Genomic DNA, 24,305 nt, shown 5'->3' on the forward strand with positions numbered 1-24,305 from the left:
CGTTCATTTCTGGGAATTAACATCATCTCGTCCCGCTGAAGAGCACATCTCAGTTGTCCTCATGGATATTTATTCGTCTAAACTATCACCTGCAGTGGATTATGGAGTTGGTGCGTTCCTGCTGTTCATCGGTAAGATTGACTTATTGGATCTCCAACTTTTTTGGTAACCGATTCTGGTGCGCGTCTGTTTGATTTCAAACGGATTACTGAAATTCATTTCTTACATAATTGACTCAAAAGGGATTTATTATTCTGAAAACGTAGTGTTTTATAGAGAAGATTATCAATCGATGCTTTAGTACTTTCATTTAGGAGAAACCGGTTGTCACACGCGAGTAATTCTCATGAGAGTTACAGTTTTTCTCAGTCGCTTTGGTGCATTTCTCACATCACTCTTTACATTTGCACAAGTTAGCTCAACCTCCACAACAATTAGTCATTTGTGCACATCATAGTAGCAGTTTCTCATTCCTTCGAACAAATTGCAAATGCTTTTGGACATGCATCAATTGCTTTCATACAACTCTGCTGTTTTATAACATTATCATTCTCTTATGTCACGTCAGTCAAAATTAACTATACTTGTGAATGCTGAATAGTCATTCCATATAAAACTAATAGTCCTCATTTCATTGCTTGAGTCATTACATACAAAAATGTTGAACTAGTTTTCAAAATCTGTCAAGCAAATTTTACACATTTTTTCCTAAAAATGTCTCCTAAATTGAACCATTTCTCTCAGGTGAATCTCAACTTTCACAGATAAGAAGGGGTGTGTGAAGCATTAGTTGCAACCAATGATAAACCACTTCTCTACAATCACTGTCAGAGCTGAATCCCATAAACCCTCACTTTACAAGCATATACGAACCAAGCAGGACATAGCGTGTACCATTTCTACAATACTGTGACACAGAAATGGAAGGTCAGCCTCGTGGATGAGGGGTAAAGGTGCAGGGAGGAAGGGGACAAAACAGGGGAAGAGGAAGAAGAGGCCAAGTACATAAGCAGATTCCTGATGAAATCAGGGCTACAATTGTGGATCATGTTGTCAATCACGGCCTCACAATGGCTGAGGCTGGTCGAAGGGTGCAGCTAAATGTTGGGAGAACCACTGTAAATTCAATTATTCAAACATTTCGTTGTGTATAAATGGACAGTAATTCAGCACTAAACAATCTGCACTGCACTACTGTCATTGTGTCATATTAAGTTCGCAGTGGGACAAGAACTTGTCACTGTACATTTTACATTTAGACGTACAGCTTTTCTGCATCACACATTTAGTGTATTGTAGTGTACAGTAGTGTTACAGTAAAGATTTGCCATATGTACTGCAATATTGTTCACAGTTGTGCACAGCTCTACCCAAAGGGAGTTTATGTTTGTTGCAAATAAGGGTGTATTTTTTCTTTTGCACAATGCTGTGAACAAATTAGAATTGCAAAGAGCATATGCAGTAAAAATGTGAAACATACGTATTCAGTGACTTGTACTCAGTTACCTCACTAGATACAGTAATGTGTAACTTTACTGTATTTTTCATTGGCTGTGCAAATAGTATATAGTGCTGTCTTGAGCATTTTCAGGTAATGTCACCAAGATCTGACTTTTTTGCATTGGAAAACATTGACAGAGTAAACTGTCATAATGAAAACATGACAAAGCCATTTGACTATCTTGTTCATAAACAATGGTGTCAGGACTTTTCATCTTGATGACACTGACACTTTCACTGACATGAATACTTGCTTTTGAGGAATGACCTATCCATTTTGAGCAAGTGACACACTTTTGCAGGTTATCAATAGGTTTTGCAGTTTGTACTGATTGTTTTGAGAACTGCATTGCGCAAATGTGAATAGTGATGTGAGAAATGCACCAAAGCGACTGAGAAAAACTATATCTCAGCAACTACAAGGTTTTTAAACAACTACACTACAGGGAGTGCAGAATTATTAGGCAAGTTGATTTTCTGATCAAATTTTTTTTCCAAGCACATTTGACCAATTCCAATCCACATCAATCTTAATAACTACTATTAATATTGTTTTTAATCATTTATAAGTGATATATAATTGTTCATGAAGGCTGGAAATGAAGAATGCCCTATATTCAGGTGTGCAGAATTATTAGGCAGGTTTTCTTTTACAGATAAAATGAGCCAAAAAAGAGATTTAACTCAGACATAAAAGTCAAAAATTATTAAATACTCATGAGAAGGATGCAATACTAATGTAATACTAGAAATTGCAAAGTTAAAGCATGACCATTGGACAGTGAAATGCTCATTGGGTCAGCGGGGTCATACAAAAACAGCTGGAGAAGAAAAGACACGTTAACTGCAAAATAATTAAGAATTAAGGTGAAGAATTAAGTGTGAAACCATCAGGAACCCTTTAGTCTCCAGCGCCACCATTTCCCAGTACTGAAACCTACCTGGAGTCTTCAGAAGTGTGAGGTGTCAGGATCTCAGAGACTTAGGTTAGGTGAAGAATCCTAAAAAATGACCCGCTCTTAATAAGAATCACAAGCTGAAGTGTTATAAAGTACATGAAGACTGGGTTTTTATAGGCCTTATAGACACTTGAGAGCTTGAGAGTGACTCCTGAAGGACCAGCACCACATCCTCTTGTACCACTGTTTGAAGAATTTATCTTCCAGAATCTGGCAGTAAGTTTTGGAAGATCATTTAGTCCATCTCTGCAAGATGGACATTTCAGGATAAGAGATGGACTAAAAGTGAACTCCCACACCTTACTGCCAGATTCTGGAAGATAAATTCTTCAAACAGTGGTACAAGAGGATGTGGTGCTGGTCCTTCAGGAGTCACTCTCAAGCTGTCTGTCTATAAGGCCTATAAAAACCCAGTCTTCATGTACTTTATAACACTTCAGCTTGTGATTCTTACTAAGAGCGGGTCATTTTTTAGGATTCTTCACCTAACCTAAGTCTCTGAGATCCTGACACCTCACACTTCTGAAGACTCCAGGTAGGTTTCAGTACTGGGAAATGGTGGCGCTGGAGACTAAAGGGTTCCTGATGGTTTCACACTTAATTCTTCACCTTAATTCTTAATTATTTTGCAGTTAACGTGTCTTTTCTTCTCCAGCTGTTTTTGTATGACCCCGCTGACCCAATGAGCATTTCACTGTCCAATGGTCATGCTTTAACTTTGCAATTTCTAGTATTACATTAGTATTGCGTCCTTCTCATGAGTATTTAATAATTTTTGACTTTTCAGTCTGAGTTAAATCTCTTTTTTGGCTCATTTTATCTGTAAAAGAAAACCTGCCTAATAATTCTGCACACCTGAATATAGGGCATTCTTCATTTCCAGCCTTCATGAACAATTATATATCACTTATAAATGATTAAAAACAATATTAATAGTAGTTATTAAGATTGATGTGGATTGGAATTGGTAAAATGCGCTTGGAAAAAAAATATGATCAGAAAATCAACTTGCCTAATAATTCTGCACTCCCTGTAGTTCAACTGCACATTTGCCCTTTTTCTCTAATATTGGCTTTGATGTCAAACATAATTAAATTTTTTTTGTGAATTGTGTATTAAACCACCAAAATCATCACACTTTTTGGGTTTACAAGTACAAACAATTAAAAATCAAACTAAACATTTAGTCAAGAATCAGCTATATTACAAAGGCAGATTCATTAGGTAGCCTAGTTTTTACATTAATGTATAATTTAAGTACTAATCTAAATCTAATCCAAATGTATGCTTTAACTAATTATTTACTGTCCAAAACAATGGATATAGGGATCTTTTTTGTATGTTAAATTTACATTTTTGCGGTTTCATAGTTGTTTTGCTCTTTTATATTTTCTTGTATCCCATTTGTGAACCGATGAATGCCTGCATCCTCTCCTTCTCTCCCATCTTTTGCCATCAACATCACTTAATTCACTCCTTTAGTATTTTTCTAGAAAATCTGAGTGTCATGACTTTCAAAGGGCAAGAAAAAATGAATCAATTATAAAATTACTTCAGTTTCAGCGGTAAAGCAGCTCTACATAAGACAACTGTCACCAGCTTAATTTAATTTAATGTTGAATCAAATTAGTATAGTAACAGTGTTATTGTTGCACAGTTAATCAGTTAGTAGTTTTGCCCCATGTCATTTTTTAGGTCTTTGCAACTGGGGACATTTAATCTCCTCAATACCTGTCACAGCAAACTGCAGGTGTTTGGTAAATCCTTGATGCAACTGGCAGATGGAACATTGAACCTATTGACAAGCTGAGGATAATGGGTAAAGCTGATGGCTTACTTTACCCATAAGGCTCTGTGAATGAAGGTCTTCTGTTCTGTTCCTTGGACAGACTGTTTGTTCCTTGCACAGGAATCTGTTGTTAATTTTGCTGGAACAGATGTAGATATTATGTTTTTTCGCCGCAGGGAGATCTATTATTTTATACTAGAGTCTTGTGTGAAATTCTTTTAAATATATGACTACAGATGGCTCGTATTACAGTTTTTTACAGACGCTAGGACACATTTCTCAATATTTAGGTCACTTTTGCAAAACTCTTCACACAGTTCTCCTAACCAACTTTCAGCTTGGCAAAGCAGTTCATTTCACATTCAAAATGCACTACAACTACCAAAACACTTTATTCAGGTCTCAAATAAACTCATTCTTTCAGCATTAGCAAAGGTTGACAGCCGACAAACACACTCTGTCACCCACAAAACAATGACCTAAAAAACACTAACAGCATGTAGCATTATACAGTGTTTTCTTGTCTTTTCATTTCTGTTTATAATTCGCTGCAATATATGTTACTGGAATGAATCAGACATGATGCAGAATTCATCGACATTTTATGTCGTTTATCTATTTTTATTTTTTTGCACTGTGTAATCCCAAAATACAAGAATTTGTATACACACCATCCACTGATACAGATACAATTCAATTGTTTTTATAGCATTTAATTTTAAGATTTAAAATATATTTCATTAAAATGTTATTGTAGGAATGTAGAAAAAAATGCTGTCTTATTCAGTTTTGTATTATGTTATTGTTTTGAACATAAGTTTAACAGTTTTGAAAACAGTAAGCATGTGCAAACTGGCCTGTACGTACAAAGAGTTTTGGCAGTTATTGTGTCTGAGTGAAATTTGAGAGATGTAGTCATTGAATGCATTTTGTGCCAAAACAACAATAATAATTGATCCTCAGTTTAGCCCACATAGACTTCTGTTGTGCTCACTGTGTGAAGAGTTTTGCAAAAGTGACCTAAGGATTGAGAAATGTGTCCTAGCGTCTGTAAAAAACTGTAAATGTAATCCACATACTCAGCAGTCAACCTGGATGAAGGATTTCACTAGCACAACACAGATCAAACCTGATAATGCTAGTAAAATGTAACATTCAGCAACTTAAAATAGTCATTTAGACTTTAAAATAGTCATCTTTCATTTAGTCATGTCAGCTGATACAGTATGTGGGGTCAGAACTAAAATTGCTTAAGAAATTTCTCATGAGATTGTATGTGGGTTTCACATTTAAGTTATTAGATGCTCAATACTGTAATGCAGTAATGTATTTTATTTATTTGTTTGTTTGTTTGTTATTTGATTTAAATGAGCATAATAAATACTACCATGATGTATGAACACTTTACAAATGGACAAAATTAAATAATATATCATTTTTTATTTCATTATATGATAATGATATAAATGAAATGATATTTTTTCAATATATATTTGTACTTTGTAAGTTTGTTAAAGGATTAGTTCACTTCAGAATTAAAATTTCCTGTTAATTTTCTCATCCCCATTTCTTCCAAGATGTTCATGTCTTTCTTTCTTCAGTCGAAAAGAAATTAAGGTTTGTTCTCAATTTATTTAATTTCGGGTTGAAGGTCCAAACTGCAGTTTCAATGCAGCTTCAAAGGGCTCTACACGATCCCAGACGAGGAATAAGAGTCAAACAATTGGTCATTTTCTTAAAAAAATGTAAAAATTATATACTTTTTTACCACAAATGCTCGACTTGCACTGCTCTGCGATGCGGCACACATTAGATCATCACGTTGGAGAGGTTATGTGTGATGTTGGCATATCATTTTTTCCTCCATCTTCAAAATCGTCCAACATTGCCATTTTACCTTTTTTTGTAAAAGGCGTTTGACTTAGTCTTTGCACGTTCGCTTTGTAAATACTTCTGCCTATACGTCACGTGTGACCTTTCCAACGTGAATACATAATGTGTGACGCATCACAGAGCAGTGCAAGACGAGCATTTGTGGTTAAAAAGTATATAATTTTATTTTATTTTTTTTAGAAAATGGCCAATCATTTTGCTAGATAAGACTCTTATTCCTTGCCTGGGATCATATAGAGCTCTTAGAAGCTGCACTGAAACTGACATTTGGACCTTCAACCCGTTTGTAGCTGTTGAAGTCCACTATATGGAGAAAAATGCTGGAATGTTTTCCTCAAAAACCTTCATTTCTTTTTTACTGAAGACAGAAAGACATAAACATCTTGGATGACATGGGGGTGAGTAAATTATCAGGAAATTTTATTTCTGAAGTGAACTAATCGTCAAAACACCATTTTTTTTTTTTTTTTTTTTTTTTAAATGAAAAATGTAATTTGGTTATTCATTTTTTAAACAAAAACATTTTGGTGTGAAATATGTTCCTCACATTTTACAAGACATTCACCCCATTAGATCTTGATTAATTGTTACAACATTCTCTAATTTGTCTCTGTAGCTTCAACTGTAGAGCAACTCCACGATCATCCATGGGGTTCGATTCCCTGGGATTTGAGATTACAATATATGCCTTGAATGGAATAAAAGTTGCTTTGTGTAAAGTGTCTATCAAATGCATAAAGTAAATCCCAGTGTGAAACTGTACATGGCTGAATGGCAAAACAAGAAGGTTATCAAAGAGTTAAGATGATATACAGTACTGTTGGATGCTGAGATTAAAGAGAGGCAGAGACACAAAGAAAGGACTGTTTGAAGATGGAGTTACATAAGAATGCAGAAGAATTCATCTGGGATTTGGATATCATGTTGCTACAGTGTATATATACACCTAATTCTTTAATTCTGTATTTCTCCCTGTTATCTTTCACATGCAGCAATTCTTTCCATCATGGGGAATTTGATGGTTCTTGTGATGGCGTATAAGCGGTCAAACCACATGAAGCCCCCTGAGCTTCTAAGCGTGAATCTTGCTGTGACAGATCTGGGAGCAGCCGTCACAATGTACCCGCTGGCTGTAGCCTCAGCTTGGAACCACCATTGGATAGGGGGAGACGTCACCTGCGTGTACTACGGCCTAATGGGATTTTTCTTTGGAGCAGCTAGCATGATGACCCTGACAATTATGGCTATTGTTCGCTTCGTCGTGTCTTTAACGCTCCAGTCACCCAGTGAGTTCCTCAGGGGTCTATCCTTAGACCTATTTCTGTTCTGACTACACGATTGCTAACGAGTTGTACAACCTCAGGGCTCTTGAGATGAAGTTGAATTGCCTTTTCTTATCATGTTAATGTTCTGTTCAGAATGTCAATAATGTATGTTTCACAATAGTAGTAGTTCACATTTTTCAAATATGTTAATGTGAGCTATTCAAACTCAGTTTACAGATATTATTGAAGCCTTTTCCCTCTGTTTTTGCCACAAAGTAGTCATGCGCTTTTTAGAAATGTGACATATCCACTCCAGTGACTTCTGTTTGGGGTCATTTTGATCCTTGCAAAAGCATATTGCAGATTAACACAATAAAAGAAAACAAAGAATCTTAGAATTTATTGCAGGCCTCCATAAGACTCAATACATATCCCAAATTTTCATGGAAGATGATTGATGCATGTTATCTGCTGACATTTTGTTTATAATCTGTTCTCATAAGATTATAAAAAAATTCTGTAAATATCTGTAAGTGTTAAATGAATATTCCAAGTTCAGTACAATTTAACACTCAACAGCATTTGAGATTAGTATTTTTGAGATTATTACAATTTACAATTAAAATCTGCATTTCAGAGCAGTACTTACACTGGAATATAAATGTTAAAATGATCACTGTTTCAACAGTATAGACACAAGACAAACAATATGTGATTTTATTTTGAAAAAATCGCATACTCATTTTTTTTTTTTTTTGTGTAGAGTTGTATACAATTTTACAACTTTCAATTTTTTTTTTAAACAGAAGAATTATGGCAAGTTATAAAGTTATGAGCTTCACATTTCTGCTATTAAATCGTCCAGAAATTGGCCCTGTTCACTGCATACACTGTAATCTTTATAAAAACCTTTCCATTTTTGCTTTTATTTTTAAGAAAAGAAGGGAAAAGAAGTTGAAATCTGAAACCAAACCTTGAATATTAATTTGACCAATGACCCAAATTAATTTGACCAATGACCCAAACCTCTGTTTAATCTGATTTATTCCTCTATAACAGCAAAACAAGGTTTTGATATCCAGAAATGGTTTGACAGATGGAGAGGTCTGGTTTCCTCTCTGTAAGGGGTCATGTTCTCGCTGAGAGCTGCTGGGGAATTCTGTTACTGCAGATAGTTGTCATTTACACACAAACTCAGCATGACAGTTCAGAAAGCTAACTTAATAGTGTTTTTTGGGGGGCTGTCTCATGCCAGGAGGGAAACGGTGAATTATTGAAAAGAAATGGGGATGGGGGGCTCTGTGGTTTCAGGCTTTCAAGGAGTGCATGCAAAGTCTACAAAATCTTAACAATTAAGAAACTGTAAAAAATAAGTTGAAAGAGCCCTCTGCTATGAACACTAAAATGCAGATCAAAATCATTCTAGATGCTGGCAGTGTGCAAAGCTACATCTGATGACAATAAAAATCTTTCTGTAGGCCTAAAGGAGAGCATATCAATACAAAATACAAGGCTTAATGTTCGACATGTTAAGTTAAGTTAAATTGGTCACTTGTCTGAGCAAACAAAGTTGCTTGTCTGGAAAATTTTAATTGTAAATATAATTTATTCTGAAGCTATATTCTCAACAGGGTTCCATCAGCTTTTGCATATTTATATCTGCATATTTGTGATATTTACCCCAAGGGCATTTTAGTTCTATAGTTTTGAGTTTTTGTTTAGGAATTAGGCTTTTGGGTGCAATTGGCCATGCCCATTTTTAAAATGACCCTGTTATAGCTATCCGAATGCCAAAGTTTAACTTTAAAAAAATAAAATAAAATAATTTACCTAGAGAGTCCAGAGAATTGTACTGTGGTGGATTTATCGAGGTTTAATAAAAAACATAGGACTAGTTCGTGAAGTAGGTTTTTTCAAATAATCTCAAATATTTAACAAACGATCTGATTGACACCAGTGGTCTTAGAAGCAAAGTTATTCAGAATGAGGAGTTCTATCATATGGTACACTCTAAAAAATGCTGGGTTAAAAACAACCCAAGTTGGGTTGAAAATGGACAAACCCAGCGATTGGGTTGTTTTAACCCAACCTGCTGGGTAGTTTTATTTAACCCAACTATTGTTTGAAAATGACTATATGGCTGACTTCAAATGAATCTAAAATGAAATTAAAATGTTCGTTTATTAAACATATTAATAAATGTTAATTTAATCAAGATCAATCAAGATATGTTGGGTTCATTTTAAGTAAGCAATACTGTAATTTTTAAACAATAGTTGAGTTAAGAAGTAAAACTACCCAGCAGGTTGGGCAAACATTTAACCCAACAGCTGAGTTAAAACAACCCAATCGCTGGGTTTGTCCATTTTCAACCCAACTTGGGTTGTTTTTAACCCAGCATTTTTTAGAGTGTATGAATATTGTGTGTATGCATGGAAAATCGCATGATATACAATCCTTTACACACCTGAAAAACATGATGGCGTCATTTTTCACACAACCACAGACTGAGCCCGTACATAGGTGGACCAAGTTTGATGAACTTATCTCATTCGGTTCAAGAGTGATAGACATTTAGTAAATATGCCCACACCCCACTATGAACGTTTTGGTGTCCCTTCATGGATGTGAACCGAAATTTTGACTTTTTTTCCTCAATACGTATTGACAGTCAGACTCCAGAGAATGTTTCTGCACTGGATTGGTTCTGATCAGGCAAAAAACCTAGGACTAGTTCATAAAAGTATGCTTTTCAAAAAATTCAAGACGTGTGTCTTGTTCGTCTTGAACCAAGGATTCCAATGAAATACTATGAGTTATAAGAAATTATGAGCGATTTCGTACTTTTGATCAATGTAGCACCTATATACTTATCCTAATAAGTACAACAGGCTTTCAGTGCCATGCACTTGAACCCATAATTAAAATAAAATAAAATTATAAGTGGGACATACTGAATCACAGAAAACAGGATTTTCTTTGTTCTTTTAAAATAACAATTCAATGTGGATCATCTGGCCAAATGCATATGTTTATTAAAAATATATATTCATGAGCACAAAAAATATTGTTAAATTATGATATTATTTGTAGAATAGAGAGATTTCAATAAAATTTGAAATATTATTTAATTATTTACATTGTATTATATTTATATTTACTGTACCTAACACTGTAGCCTTAGCCATGCTGAAGATACACAAAAACATGCACTTCACATCGCACTTCAATCGCAAATTGGAAGTTCATTACAGGGGCAGGCAACTGCGACAGTGAAAAAGCAGCTTAAAAATCATAGGATGAAAATGGCCATATAGAACTAAATGATACATAGAAGAAAAAAAAGCCTTTTTTCATTTAGACCCCCTTTTCTGTCTTGTCTCTTTCCATAGAAGAGAAAATCAGCAAAAGGAACGCAAAAATCCTTGTGGTATCCACATGGCTGTACGCGCTACTCTGGGCTATATTTCCTCTGATTGGATGGGGAAAATACGGCCCAGAGCCTTTCGGCCTGTCCTGTACTCTGGCCTGGAGGGACATGAAGGAACACAGCCAGTCTTTTGTCATCACCATCTTCCTCATGAACCTCATCTTCCCAGCCATCATCATCATGTCGTGCTACTCTGGTATCGCTCTGAAACTATACGTCACCTACAAGTCTATGGATGACAGCAACCGCATACCCAACATGATAAAGATGCAGCGGCGGCTCATGGCGGTGAGTGTGTTTGATTTACAGCATGTACCAGCTGATATTTTGAAACATATGATCTGCACATTAATACATTTTTAAAGTGCTAAAATAATAAAAATAAATATTAAAGGTGCAATATGTAAGATTTTTGCAATAACATATCCAAAAACCACTAGGCCAGTGTTATATATTTTGTTCACTTGAGTACTTACAATATCCCAAATGTTTCCAACTATTCGTAAAATTGCAATTTTACTCAAGGCTCCGGGATGTGTGAGGAGTCGCACCCGCGTTACCCTCGGTTTCCACAAGGGAACAACTGTTTGGTTACGTTTATAGACAGAAAATGAATTATTGTTATATAGCTCAACACGTTTAGTCTTATTGTTTAAATCTAATTTTCTTTTTTTGGCGAGTACCATGCTTTACCAAGCCTTAGAGAAAAACACTATTTTGTAGGGATGTCCCGATCTCGTTTTTTTGCCCTCGAGTCCGAGGTAACGTCCGATTCCGATCGAGTCTGAAACCACGTGATCGGGCCCGATTTCCGATCACATGATCGGATCTGAACATCCCTACTAATTTGTCAAGTAGCTAACATAGCACAGTAAGATACAGCTTTATTTTTAGTAACAGTAATACAGAATTTTCTCCATCATACAATACGTTTTAAAATGAACTGCATGCCATTTATAAACAAAACTCCAGCATTTAATATGATATTCTAAAATCAATCTATCTTACTGCAGTGTGTAACAGTGTCTCTCAGCAGCCGCCGAGCGAACGCACAGAGTAACGTTATAACATCATTTTCAACACTCTCAATGTATATAATATGATAAACAGAGCTGCGTTACCTCATACTCATGACCGGAAAAGCGGAAGCGGCGCCGGCGACTGTGTCATAATAAAAGTTCTGCTGCTCATGAGGCGTATTGCACAATCGCTCCAGCTCCTCGTTCAGCTCCACAACACTTGGTCCTGCTCTGCTTCACACTACAGTAACGTTAATAATCACATACATGAACATGATTTCTTCCTTAGTCCTATTCCGATTGTTTCCACTGGTGTGATGTGAAGACCACATGTCCCAAGATTCCGTGCTCAAACTTGCCGTCATCAAGCTACGCCTTTGTTTTGAATAGGCCTCTAGCGACCTCTAGCGGACATAAATCTTACATATTGCACTTTTAAAGGAACACTCCACTTTTTTTGAAAATAGGCTCATTTTCCAACTCCCCTAGAGTTAAACAGTTGAGTTTTACCGTTTTCGAATCCATTCAGCCGATCTCCGGTTCTGGCGGTACCACTTTTAGCATAGCTTAGCATAGTTCATTGAATCTGATTAGACCGTTAGCATCGCGCTTAAAAATGACCAAAGAGTTTTGATATTTTTCCTATTTAAAACTTGACTCTTCTGTAGTTAAATCGTGTACTAAGACCGACGGAAAATAAAAAGTTGTGATTTTCTAGGCTGATATGGCTAGGAACTATACTCTCATTCAGGCGTAATAATCAAGGAACTTTGCTGCCGTTCCATGGCTGCAGCAGGCGCAATGATATTACGCAGCGTCTCTCACAAACGTCTCCATGGTTGCAAGGCACGTTCCCTGTGCAAGCAGGGGCTCACGGGCGCTGCGTAATATCATTGCACTGCTGCAGCCATGGAACGGCAGCAAAGTACACTTAGTACACGATTTAACTACAGAAGAGTCAAGTTTTAAATAGGAAAAATATCAAAACTCTTTGGTCATTTTTAAGCGCGATGCTAACGGTCTAATCAGATTCAATGAACTATGCTAAGCTATGCTAAAAGTGGTACCGCCAGAACCGAAGATTGTCTGAATGGATTCAAAAACGGTAAAACTCAACTGTTTAACTCTAGGGGAGTTGGAAAATTAGCCTATTTTCAAAAAAAGTGGAGTGTTCCTTTAAAGGGATAGTTCACCCTAAAATGAAAATTTGATGTTTATCTGTTTACCCCCAGGACATCCAAGATGTAGGTGACTTTGTTTCTTCAGTAGAACACAAATGATGATTTTCAACTTCAACCGTTGCAGTCTGTCAGCCGTATAATGCGTGTCAATGGTAACACAATTTATAAGAGTAAAAAAAAAATGCATAGACAAATCCAAATTAAACCCTGAAGCTCATGATGGCACATTGATGTCCTAAGACACGAAACGATCGGTTTGTGTGAGAAACTGCGTTCAGCACTGGGTTAGTGATGTCTGATCGCGCTCTGACAGTGGAAGTGATGTCTAGTATGTGTGAGAGATCACTTCAGTTGTCAGAGCGCGATCAGACCTCACTAACCCGATGCTGAACGCAGTTGAACATAATGGTGTATTAGAGGTAAAAAATTATATAAATACTGTTCGGTTTCTCGCACAAACCGATCATTTCGTGTCTTAGGACATCAATGTGCCGTCATGAGCCGCAGGGTTTAATTTGGATTTGTCTATGCATGTTTTTTGAATCTTATAAATTGTGTTACCATTGACACGCATTATAAGACTGACAGGCGGCAACGGTTGGAGTTAAAACTCATCATTTGTGTTCTACTGAAGAAACAAAGTCTTCTACATCTTGGATGCTCTGGGGGTAAGCAGATAAACATCAAATTTTTATTTTTGGGTGAACTATCCCTTTAATAAAAACTATAAAGACATTTAAAAAAACTAAAAAAAACAGCAAAATTACTCAAACTTTAACTAAAATTAAAATAAATATATCTCATTCTAATATATTAATGACAATTTTTTAACAAAAACTATAATAGTATATCAATGATGCTAAAATAAGTTGGTTGTGCACACTAATGAGAGTTGATGTGAACAATATGAAAATCATTTCAGTTTTTTCCACTGTTAAAGCTGTCGTATGGCTAGAATATAGGGGAATCATAGGTGACTACTTTATAGTTTGACAGCTTCCTTTGACTGTTGCCTGTATACTGAAAACGGAAGCCTTGACAAGCAGAATAAAAAATAATAAATGGGCTTCAAACCGGCAACCTTTCAGTTACCAATCCTTACATCACACCCCACTCAAATTCTGATACTTTCAGCAATCTCAACCTGAACAGAATGTTGCTGAGGGATACATCTCCCTGTAGATGAATTGGATTTTTCATAACAGATGAACATAACTCATTCAAAAATGAGCTCCATTCATCCTTAATGCCCTTGAGCTTTCAAAAGCAGCAGTTATTTCAAAAAACTGTAAATTTTCACTGGTTTTCTTTTGCCATGTTCTTATCTGTGTTATCATGTTTTTCCCACATGAGACAATATCAAAGCTGCTGTAGGTAGAAGCTTCACGTCACCTGAAGGTAGACACATTCAGCATTCATATTTTGCACTGTGAAATGTGGTTCCATGTCGGCTTAATTAGCCCCAGTATGTATCTGAATTAGCCCCAGCACGCAACCTTAAGGTGTTTGTCAATGGGTTCCATGTTGGCCCTATCTGAATTAGCCTTACTATGGACTGTGAATAGGTTTGTCAAAGGGTTCCATGTCAGCCCTTCTAAATTATCCCCAGTATGCACCCTATATGGGTCTATCAATGGGTTCCATGCCAGCCCTATCTGAATTAGCCCCAGTATGGACCCTATATGGGTCTATCAATGGGTTCCATGTTGGCCCTATCTGAATTAGCCCCTGTATGGACCCTGAATGGGTTTGTCGAAGGGTTCCATGCCAGCCTTATCTGAATTAGCCCCTGTATGGACCCTAAATGGGTTTGTCGAAGGGTTCCATGTTGGCCCTATCTGACTTAGCCCCTGTATGGACCCTAAATGGGTTTGTCGAAGGGTTCCACGTTGGCCCTATCTGAATTATCCCCTGTATGGACCCTAAATGGGTTTGTCGAAGGGTTCCATGTCGGCCCTATTTGAATTAGCACCAGTATGAGGCCTAAAAGGGATTATCAATGGATTCCATGTCAGCCCTGTATCCAAATTAGCCCATACTGGGTCAAAATGGAACCCATGGACAAAACCATGTAGGGCCATATCTCAAGCCCATATTGTGCCTACATTGGCCCCACCATGTAATGTTGGCCAGGAATAAACATCAAAAGCCCCAGTATGGACTCTAAATGGTTCTGTCAATGGGTTCCATGTCGTCCCTATCTGAATTAGCCCCTGTATGGACCCTAAATGGGTTTGTCGAAGGGTTCCATGTCGGCCCTATCTGAATTAGCCCCTGTATGGACCCTAAATGGGTTTGTCAAAGGGTTCCATGTTGGCCCTATCTGAATTAGCCCCTGTATGGACCCTAAATGGGTTTGTCGAAGGGTTCCATGTTGGCCCTATCTGAATTAGCCCCAGTATGAACCCTATATGTTTTTGTTAATGGGTTCCATGTCAGCCCTATCTGAATTAGCCCCTGTATGGACCCTGAATGGGTTTGTCAATGGGTTCCATGTCAGCCCTATCTGAATTAGCACCAGTATGAGGCCTGAAAGGGATTATCATTGGATTCCATGTCAGCCCTGTATCCAAATTAGCCCATACTGGGTCAAAATGGAACCCATGGACAAAACCATGTAGGGCCATATCTCAAGCCCATATTGTGCCTACATTGGCCCCACCATGTAATGTTGGCCAGGAATAAACATCAAAAGCCCCAGTATGGACTCTAAATGGTTCTGTCAATGGGTTCCATGTCGTCCCTATCTGAATTAGCCCCTGTATGGACCCTAAATGGGTTTGTCGAAGGGTTCCATGTCGGCCCTATCTGAATTAGCCCCTGTATGGACCCTAAATGGGTTTGTCAAAGGGTTCCATGTTGGCCCTATCTGAATTAGCCCCTGTATGGACCCTAAATGGGTTTGTCGAAGGGTTCCATGTTGGCCCTATCTGAATTAGCCCCAGTATGAACCCTATATGTTTTTGTTAATGGGTTCCATGTCAGCCCTATCTGAATTAGCCCCTGTATGGACCCTGAATGGGTTTGTCAATGGGTTCCATGTCAGCCCTATCTGAATTAGCACCAGTATGAGGCCTGAAAGGGATTATCATTGGATTCCATGTCAGCCCTGTATCCAAATTAGCCCATACTGGGTCAAAATGGAACCCATGGACAAAACCATGTAGGGCCATATCTCAAGCCCATATTGTGCCTACATTGGCCCCACCATGTAATGTTGGCCAGGAATAAACATCAAAAGCCCCAGTATGGACTCTAAATGGTTCTGTCAATGGGTTCCATGTCGTCCCTATCTGAATTAGCCCCTGTATGGACCCTAAATGGGTTTGTCGAAGGGTTCCATGTCGGCCCTATCTGAATTAGCCCCTGTATGGACCCTAAATGGGTTTGTCAAAGGGTTCCATGTTGGCCCTATCTGAATTAGCCCCTGTATGGACCCTAAATGGGTTTGTCAAAGGGTTCCATGTTGGCCCTATCTGAATTAGCCCCAGTATGAACCCTATATGTTTTTGTTAATGGGTTCCATGTCAGCCCTATCTGAATTAGCCCCTGTATGGACCCTGAATGGGTTTGTCAATGGGTTCCATGTCAGCCCTATCTGAATTAGCACCAGTATGAGGCCTGAAAGGGATTATCATTGGATTCCATGTCAGCCCTGTATCCAAATTAGCCCATACTGGGTCAAAATGGAACCCATGGACAAAACCATGTAGGGCCATATCTCAAGCCCATATTGTGCATACATTGGCCCCACCATGTAATGTTGGCCAGGAATAAACATCAAAAGCCCCAGTATGGACTCTAAATGGTTCTGTCAATGGGTTCCATGTCGTCCCTATCTGAATTAGCCCCTGTATGGACCCTAAATGGGTTTGTCGAAGGGTTCCATGTCGGCCCTATCTGAATTAGCCCCTGTATGGACCCTAAATGGGTTTGTCAAAGGGTTCCATGTTGGCCCTATCTGAATTAGCCCCTGTATGGACCCTAAATGGGTTTGTCGAAGGGTTCCATGTTGGCCCTATCTGAATTAGCCCCAGTATGAACCCTATATGTTTTTGTTAATGGGTTCCATGTCAGCCCTATCTGAATTAGCCCCTGTATGGACCCTGAATGGGTTTGTCAATGGGTTCCATGTCAGCCCTATCTGAATTAGCACCAGTATGAGGCCTGAAAGGGATTATCATTGGATTCCATGTCAGCCCTGTATCCAAATTAGCCCATACTGGGTCAAAATGGAACCCATGGACAAAACCATGTAGGGCCATATCTCAAGCCCATATTGTGCCTACATTGGCCCCACCATGTAATGTTGGCCAGGAATAAACATCAAAAGCCCCAGTATGGACTCTAAATGGTTCTGTCAATGGGTTCCATGTCGTCCCTATCTGAATTAGCCCCTGTATGGACCCTAAATGGGTTTGTCGAAGGGTTCCATGTCGGCCCTATCTGAATTAGCCCCTGTATGGACCCTAAATGGGTTTGTCAAAGGGTTCCATGTTGGCCCTATCTGAATTAGCCCCTGTATGGACCCTAAATGGGTTTGTCAAAGGGTTCCATGTTGGCCCTATCTGAATTAGCCCCAGTATGAACCCTATATGTTTTTGTTAATGGGTTCCATGTCAGCCCTATCTGAATTAGCCCCTGTATGGACCCTGAATGGGTTTGTCAATGGGTTCCATGTCAGCCCTATCTGAATTAGCACCAGTATGAGGCCTGAAAGGGATTATCATTGGATTCCATGTCAGCCCTGTATCCAAATTAGCCCATACTGGGTCAAAATGGAACCCATGGACAAAACCATGTAGGGCCATATCTCAAGCCCATATTGTGCATACATTGGCCCCACCATGTAATGTTGGCCAGGAATAAACATCAAAAGCCCCAGTATGGACTCTAAATGGTTCTGTCAATGGGTTCCATGTCGTCCCTATCTGAATTAGCCCCTGTATGGACCCTAAATGGGTTTGTCGAAGGGTTCCATGTCGGCCCTATCTGAATTAGCCCCTGTATGGACCCTAAATGGGTTTGTCAAAGGGTTCCATGTTGGCCCTATCTGAATTAGCCCCTGTATGGACCCTAAATGGGTTTGTCGAAGGGTTCCATGTTGGCCCTATCTGAATTAGCCCCAGTATGAACCCTATATGTTTTTGTTAATGGGTTCCATGTCAGCCCTATCTGAATTAGCCCCTGTATGGACCCTGAATGGGTTTGTCAATGGGTTCCATGTCAGCCCTATCTGAATTAGCACCAGTATGAGGCCTGAAAGGGATTATCATTGGATTCCATGTCAGCCCTGTATCCAAATTAGCCCATACTGGGTCAAAATGGAACCCATGGACAAAACCATGTAGGGCCATATCTCAAGCCCATATTGTGCCTACATTGGCCCCACCATGTAATGTTGGCCAGGAATAAACATCAAAAGCCCCAGTATGGACTCTAAATGGTTCTGTCAATGGGTTCCATGTCGTCCCTATCTGAATTAGCCCCTGTATGGACCCTAAATGGGTTTGTCGAAGGGTTCCATGTCGGCCCTATCTGAATTAGCCCCTGTATGGACCCTAAATGGGTTTGTCAAAGGGTTCCATGTTGGCCCTATCTGAATTAGCCCCTGTATGGACCCTAAATGGGTTTGTCAAAGGGTTCCATGTTGGCCCTATCTGAATTAGCCCCTGTATGGACCCTAAATGGGTTTGTCGAAGGGTTCCATGTTGGCCCTATCTGACTTAGCCCCTGTATGGACCCTAAATGGGTTTGTCGAAGGGTTCCACGTTGGCCCTATCTGAATTATCCCCTGTATGGACCCTAAATGGGTTTGTCGAAGGGTTCCATGTCGGCCCTATCTGAATTAGCACCAGTATGAGGCCTAAAAGGGATTATCAATGGATTCCATGTCAGCCCTGTATCCAAATTAGCCCATACTGGGTCAAAATGGAACCCATGGACAAAACCATGTAGGGCCATATCTCAAGCCCATATTGTGCCTACATTGGCCCTACCATGTAATGTTGGCCAGGAATAAACATCAAAAGCCCCAGTATGGACTCTAAATGGTTCTGTCAATGGGTTCCATGTCGTCCCTATCTGAATTAGCCCCTGTATGGACCCTAAATGGGTTTGTCGAAGGGTTCCATGTCGGCCCTATCTGAATTAGCCCCTGTATGGACCCTAAATGGGTTTGTCAAAGGGTTCCATGTTGGCCCTATCTGAATTAGCCCCTGTATAGACCCTAAATGGGTTTGTCGAAGGGTTTCATGTCGGCCCTATCTGAATTAGCCCCTGTATGGACCCTGAATGGGTTTGTCAAAGGGTTCCATGCCAGCCCTATTTGAATAAGCCCCTGTATGGACCCTGAATGGGTTTGTCAAAGGGTTCCATGCCAACCCTATCTGAATTAGCCCCAGTATGCACCCTAAAAGGGATTATCAATGGATTCCATGTCAGCCCTGTATCCAAATTAGCCCATACTGGGTCAAAATGGAACCCATGGACAAAACCATGTAGGGCCATATCTCAAGCCCATATTGTGCCTACATTGGCCCCACCATGTAATGTTGGCCAGGAATAAACATCAAAAGCCCCAGTATGGACTCTAATTGGTTCTGTCAATGGGTTCCATGTTGTCCCTATCTGAATTAGCCCCTGTATGGACCCTAAATGGGTTTGTCGAAGGGTTCCATGTCGGCCCTATCTGAATTAGCCCCTGTATGGACCCTAAATGGGTTTGTCAAAGGGTTCCATGTTGGCCCTATCTGAATTAGCCCCTGTATGGACCCTAAATGGGTTTGTCGAAGGGTTCCATGTTGGCCCTATCTGAATTAGCCCCAGTATGAACCCTATATGTTTTTGTTAATGGGTTCCATGTCAGCCCTATCTGAATTAGCCCCTGTATGGACCCTGAATGGGTTTGTCAATGGGTTCCATGTCAGCCCTATCTGAATTAGCACCAGTATGAGGCCTGAAAGGGATTATCATTGGATTCCATGTCAGCCCTGTATCCAAATTAGCCCATACTGGGTCAAAATGGAACCCATGGACAAAACCATGTAGGGCCATATCTCAAGCCCATATTGTGCCTACATTGGCCCCACCATGTAATGTTGGCCAGGAATAAACATCAAAAGCCCCAGTATGGACTCTAAATGGTTCTGTCAATGGGTTCCATGTCGTCCCTATCTGAATTAGCCCCTGTATGGACCCTAAATGGGTTTGTCGAAGGGTTCCATGTCGGCCCTATCTGAATTAGCCCCTGTATGGACCCTAAATGGGTTTGTCAAAGGGTTCCATGTTGGCCCTATCTGAATTAGCCCCTGTATGGACCCTAAATGGGTTTGTCAAAGGGTTCCATGTTGGCCCTATCTGAATTAGCCCCTGTATGGACCCTAAATGGGTTTGTCGAAGGGTTCCATGTTGGCCCTATCTGACTTAGCCCCTGTATGGACCCTAAATGGGTTTGTCGAAGGGTTCCACGTTGGCCCTATCAGAATTATCCCCTGTATGGACCCTAAATGGGTTTGTCGAAGGGTTCCATGTCGGCCCTATCTGAATTAGCACCAGTATGAGGCCTAAAAGGGATTATCAATGGATTCCATGTCAGCCCTGTATCCAAATTAGCCCATACTGGGTCAAAATGGAACCCATGGACAAAACCATGTAGGGCCATATCTCAAGCCCATATTGTGCCTACATTGGCCCCACCATGTAATGTTGGCCAGGAATAAACATCAAAAGCCCCAGTATGGACTCTAAATGGTTCTGTCAATGGGTTCCATGTCGTCCCTATCTGAATTAGCCCCTGTATGGACCCTAAATGGGTTTGTCGAAGGGTTCCATGTCGGCCCTATCTGAATTAGCCCCTGTATGGACCCTAAATGGGTTTGTCAAAGGGTTCCATGTTGGCCCTATCTGAATTAGCCCCTGTATAGACCCTAAATGGGTTTGTCGAAGGGTTTCATGTCGGCCCTATCTGAATTAGCCCCTGTATGGACCCTGAATGGGTTTGTCAAAGGGTTCCATGCCAGCCCTATTTGAATAAGCCCCTGTATGGACCCTGAATGGGTTTGTCAAAGGGTTCCATGCCAACCCTATCTGAATTAGCCCCAGTATGCACCCTAAAAGGGATTATCAATGGATTCCATGTCAGCCCTGTATCCAAATTAGCCCATACTGGGTCAAAATGGAACCCATGGACAAAACCATGTAGGGCCATATCTCAAGCCCATATTGTGCCTACATTGGCCCCACCATGTAATGTTGGCCAGGAATAAACATCAAAAGCCCCAGTATGGACTCTAATTGGTTCTGTCAATGGGTTCCATGTCGTCCCTATCTGAATTAGCCCCTGTATGGACCCTAAATGGGTTTGTCGAAGGGTTCCATGTTGGCCCTATCTGAATTAGCCCCTGTATGGACCCTAAATGGGTTTGTCAAAGGGTTCCATGTTGGCCCTATCTGAATTAGCCCCTGTATGGACCCTAAATGGGTTTGTCGAAGGGTTCCATGTTGGCCCTATCTGACTTAGCCCCTGTATGGACCCTAAATGGGTTTGTCGAAGGGTTCCACGTTGGCCCTATCTGAATTATCCCCTGTATGGACCCTAAATGGGTTTGTCGAAGGGTTCCATGTCGGCCCTATCTGAATTAGCACCAGTATGAGGCCTAAAAGGGATTATCAATGGATTCCATGTCAGCCCTGTATCCAAATTAGCCCATACTGGGTCAAAATGGAACCCATGGACAAAACCATGTAGGGCCATATCTCAAGCCCATATTGTGCCTACATTGGCCCCACCATGTAATGTTGGCCAGGAATAAACATCAAAAGCCCCAGTATGGACTCTAATTGGTTCTGTCAATGGGTTCCATGTCGTCCCTATCTGAATTAGCCCCTGTATGGACCCTAAATGGGTTTGTCGAAGGGTTCCATGTCGGCCCTATCTGAATTAGCCCCTGTATGGACCCTAAATGGGTTTGTCAAAGGGTTCCATGTTGGCCCTATCTGAATTAGCCCCTGTATGGACCCTAAATGGGTTTGTCGAAGGGTTCCATGTTGGCCCTATCTGAATTAGCCCCAGTATGAACCCTATATGTTTTTGTTAATGGGTTCCATGTCAGCCCTATCTGAATTAGCCCCTGTATGGACCCTGAATGGGTTTGTCAATGGGTTCCATGTCAGCCCTATCTGAATTAGCACCAGTATGAGGCCTGAAAGGGATTATCATTGGATTCCATGTCAGCCCTGTATCCAAATTAGCCCATACTGGGTCAAAATGGAACCCATGGACAAAACCATGTAGGGCCATATCTCAAGCCCATATTGTGCCTACATTGGCCCCACCATGTAATGTTGGCCAGGAATAAACATCAAAAGCCCCAGTATGGACTCTAAATGGTTCTGTCAATGGGTTCCATGTCGTCCCTATCTGAATTAGCCCCTGTATGGACCCTAAATGGGTTTGTCGAAGGGTTCCATGTCGGCCCTATCTGAATTAGCCCCTGTATGGACCCTAAATGGGTTTGTCAAAGGGTTCCATGTTGGCCCTATCTGAATTAGCCCCTGTATGGACCCTAAATGGGTTTGTCAAAGGGTTCCATGTTGGCCCTATCTGAATTAGCCCCTGTATGGACCCTAAATGGGTTTGTCGAAGGGTTCCATGTTGGCCCTATCTGACTTAGCCCCTGTATGGACCCTAAATGGGTTTGTCGAAGGGTTCCACGTTGGCCCTATCAGAATTATCCCCTGTATGGACCCTAAATGGGTTTGTCGAAGGGTTCCATGTCGGCCCTATCTGAATTAGCACCAGTATGAGGCCTAAAAGGGATTATCAATGGATTCCATGTCAGCCCTGTATCCAAATTAGCCCATACTGGGTCAAAATGGAACCCATGGACAAAACCATGTAGGGCCATATCTCAAGCCCATATTGTGCCTACATTGGCCCCACCATGTAATGTTGGCCAGGAATAAACATCAAAAGCCCCAGTATGGACTCTAAATGGTTCTGTCAATGGGTTCCATGTCGTCCCTATCTGAATTAGCCCCTGTATGGACCCTAAATGGGTTTGTCGAAGGGTTCCATGTCGGCCCTATCTGAATTAGCCCCTGTATGGACCCTAAATGGGTTTGTCAAAGGGTTCCATGTTGGCCCTATCTGAATTAGCCCCTGTATAGACCCTAAATGGGTTTGTCGAAGGGTTTCATGTCGGCCCTATCTGAATTAGCCCCTGTATGGACCCTGAATGGGTTTGTCAAAGGGTTCCATGCCAGCCCTATTTGAATAAGCCCCTGTATGGACCCTGAATGGGTTTGTCAAAGGGTTCCATGCCAACCCTATCTGAATTAGCCCCAGTATGCACCCTAAAAGGGATTATCAATGGATTCCATGTCAGCCCTGTATCCAAATTAGCCCATACTGGGTCAAAATGGAACCCATGGACAAAACCATGTAGGGCCATATCTCAAGCCCATATTGTGCCTACATTGGCCCCACCATGTAATGTTGGCCAGGAATAAACATCAAAAGCCCCAGTATGGACTCTAATTGGTTCTGTCAATGGGTTCCATGTCGTCCCTATCTGAAATAGCCCCTGTATGGACCCTAAATGGGTTTGTCGAAGGGTTCCATGTCAGCCCTAACTGAATTAGCCCCTGTATGGACCCTAAATGGGTTTGTCGAAGGGTTCCATGTTGGCCCTATCTGAATTAGCCCCAGTATGGACCCTGAATGGGTTTGTCAAAAGGTTCCATGTCAACCCTATCTGAATTAGCCCCAGTATGGACCCTGAATGGGTTTGTCAAAGGGTTCCACATTGGCCCTATCTGAATTAGCCTGAATTAATAAACATCAAAACAGATCTCAATGTGTTATTCTTTGCTTTTACAGATTGCTGTGTTGATCAGCATTGGGTATGTCGGCAGCTGGGCGCCGTATGGCATCGTTAGCCTGTGGTCCATCTACCGGCCTGGTGATTCAATCCCCCCTGAGGTCAGCATGCTACCTTGTCTGTTCGCAAAGACGTCCACTGTATACAACCCGTTCATCTACTATATCTTCAGCAACACCTTCAAACGAGAAATCAACCAGTTGGGCTGCTTCTGTGGGAGATCCAACATCTTTTGTAAATCCAATGCCAAAAACGGCCCGGAGACTACCATCTTCATGGTGTGTGACACGAACAAGTCCAAACCTGGAGCAGTGGAACAATCATTAGAAGGAAGCAGGGAGAATGAGACTCAACTGATGCCGAATCAGTTGAGTCACAATCTGTGA

General features: G+C 40.5%; 1 protein-coding gene across 1 annotated transcript; it reads left to right on the plus strand.

Moving 5' to 3' along the window:
- On the plus strand, positions 1–24,305 carry opn8b (opsin 8, group member b). Its single transcript, XM_067383678.1, has 4 exons — positions 1–131; positions 7,134–7,427; positions 10,799–11,124; positions 23,919–24,305. The coding sequence occupies exons 1-4, from the start codon at positions 62–64 to the stop codon at positions 24,303–24,305; spliced, it is 1,077 nt and encodes a 358-aa protein (XP_067239779.1). The 5' UTR covers positions 1–61.

The sequence above is a fragment of the Chanodichthys erythropterus genome, chromosome 4 (genome assembly GCF_024489055.1).
Source record: "Chanodichthys erythropterus isolate Z2021 chromosome 4, ASM2448905v1, whole genome shotgun sequence".
In the NCBI taxonomy this organism is placed as follows: domain Eukaryota; kingdom Metazoa; phylum Chordata; class Actinopteri; order Cypriniformes; family Xenocyprididae; genus Chanodichthys; species Chanodichthys erythropterus.

Excerpts from the sequence above, each read along its gene's own strand:
- opn8b (XM_067383678.1), top strand. The coding sequence starts at position 62 with ATGGATATTTATTCGTCTAAACTATCACCTGCAGTGGATTATGGAGTT. Across the intron at positions 132-7,133 it reads TGCGTTCCTGCTGTTCATCG|CAATTCTTTCCATCATGGGG; the intron begins GTAAGATTGACT and ends TTTCACATGCAG. Across the intron at positions 11,125-23,918 it reads TGCAGCGGCGGCTCATGGCG|ATTGCTGTGTTGATCAGCAT; the intron begins GTGAGTGTGTTT and ends TTGCTTTTACAG.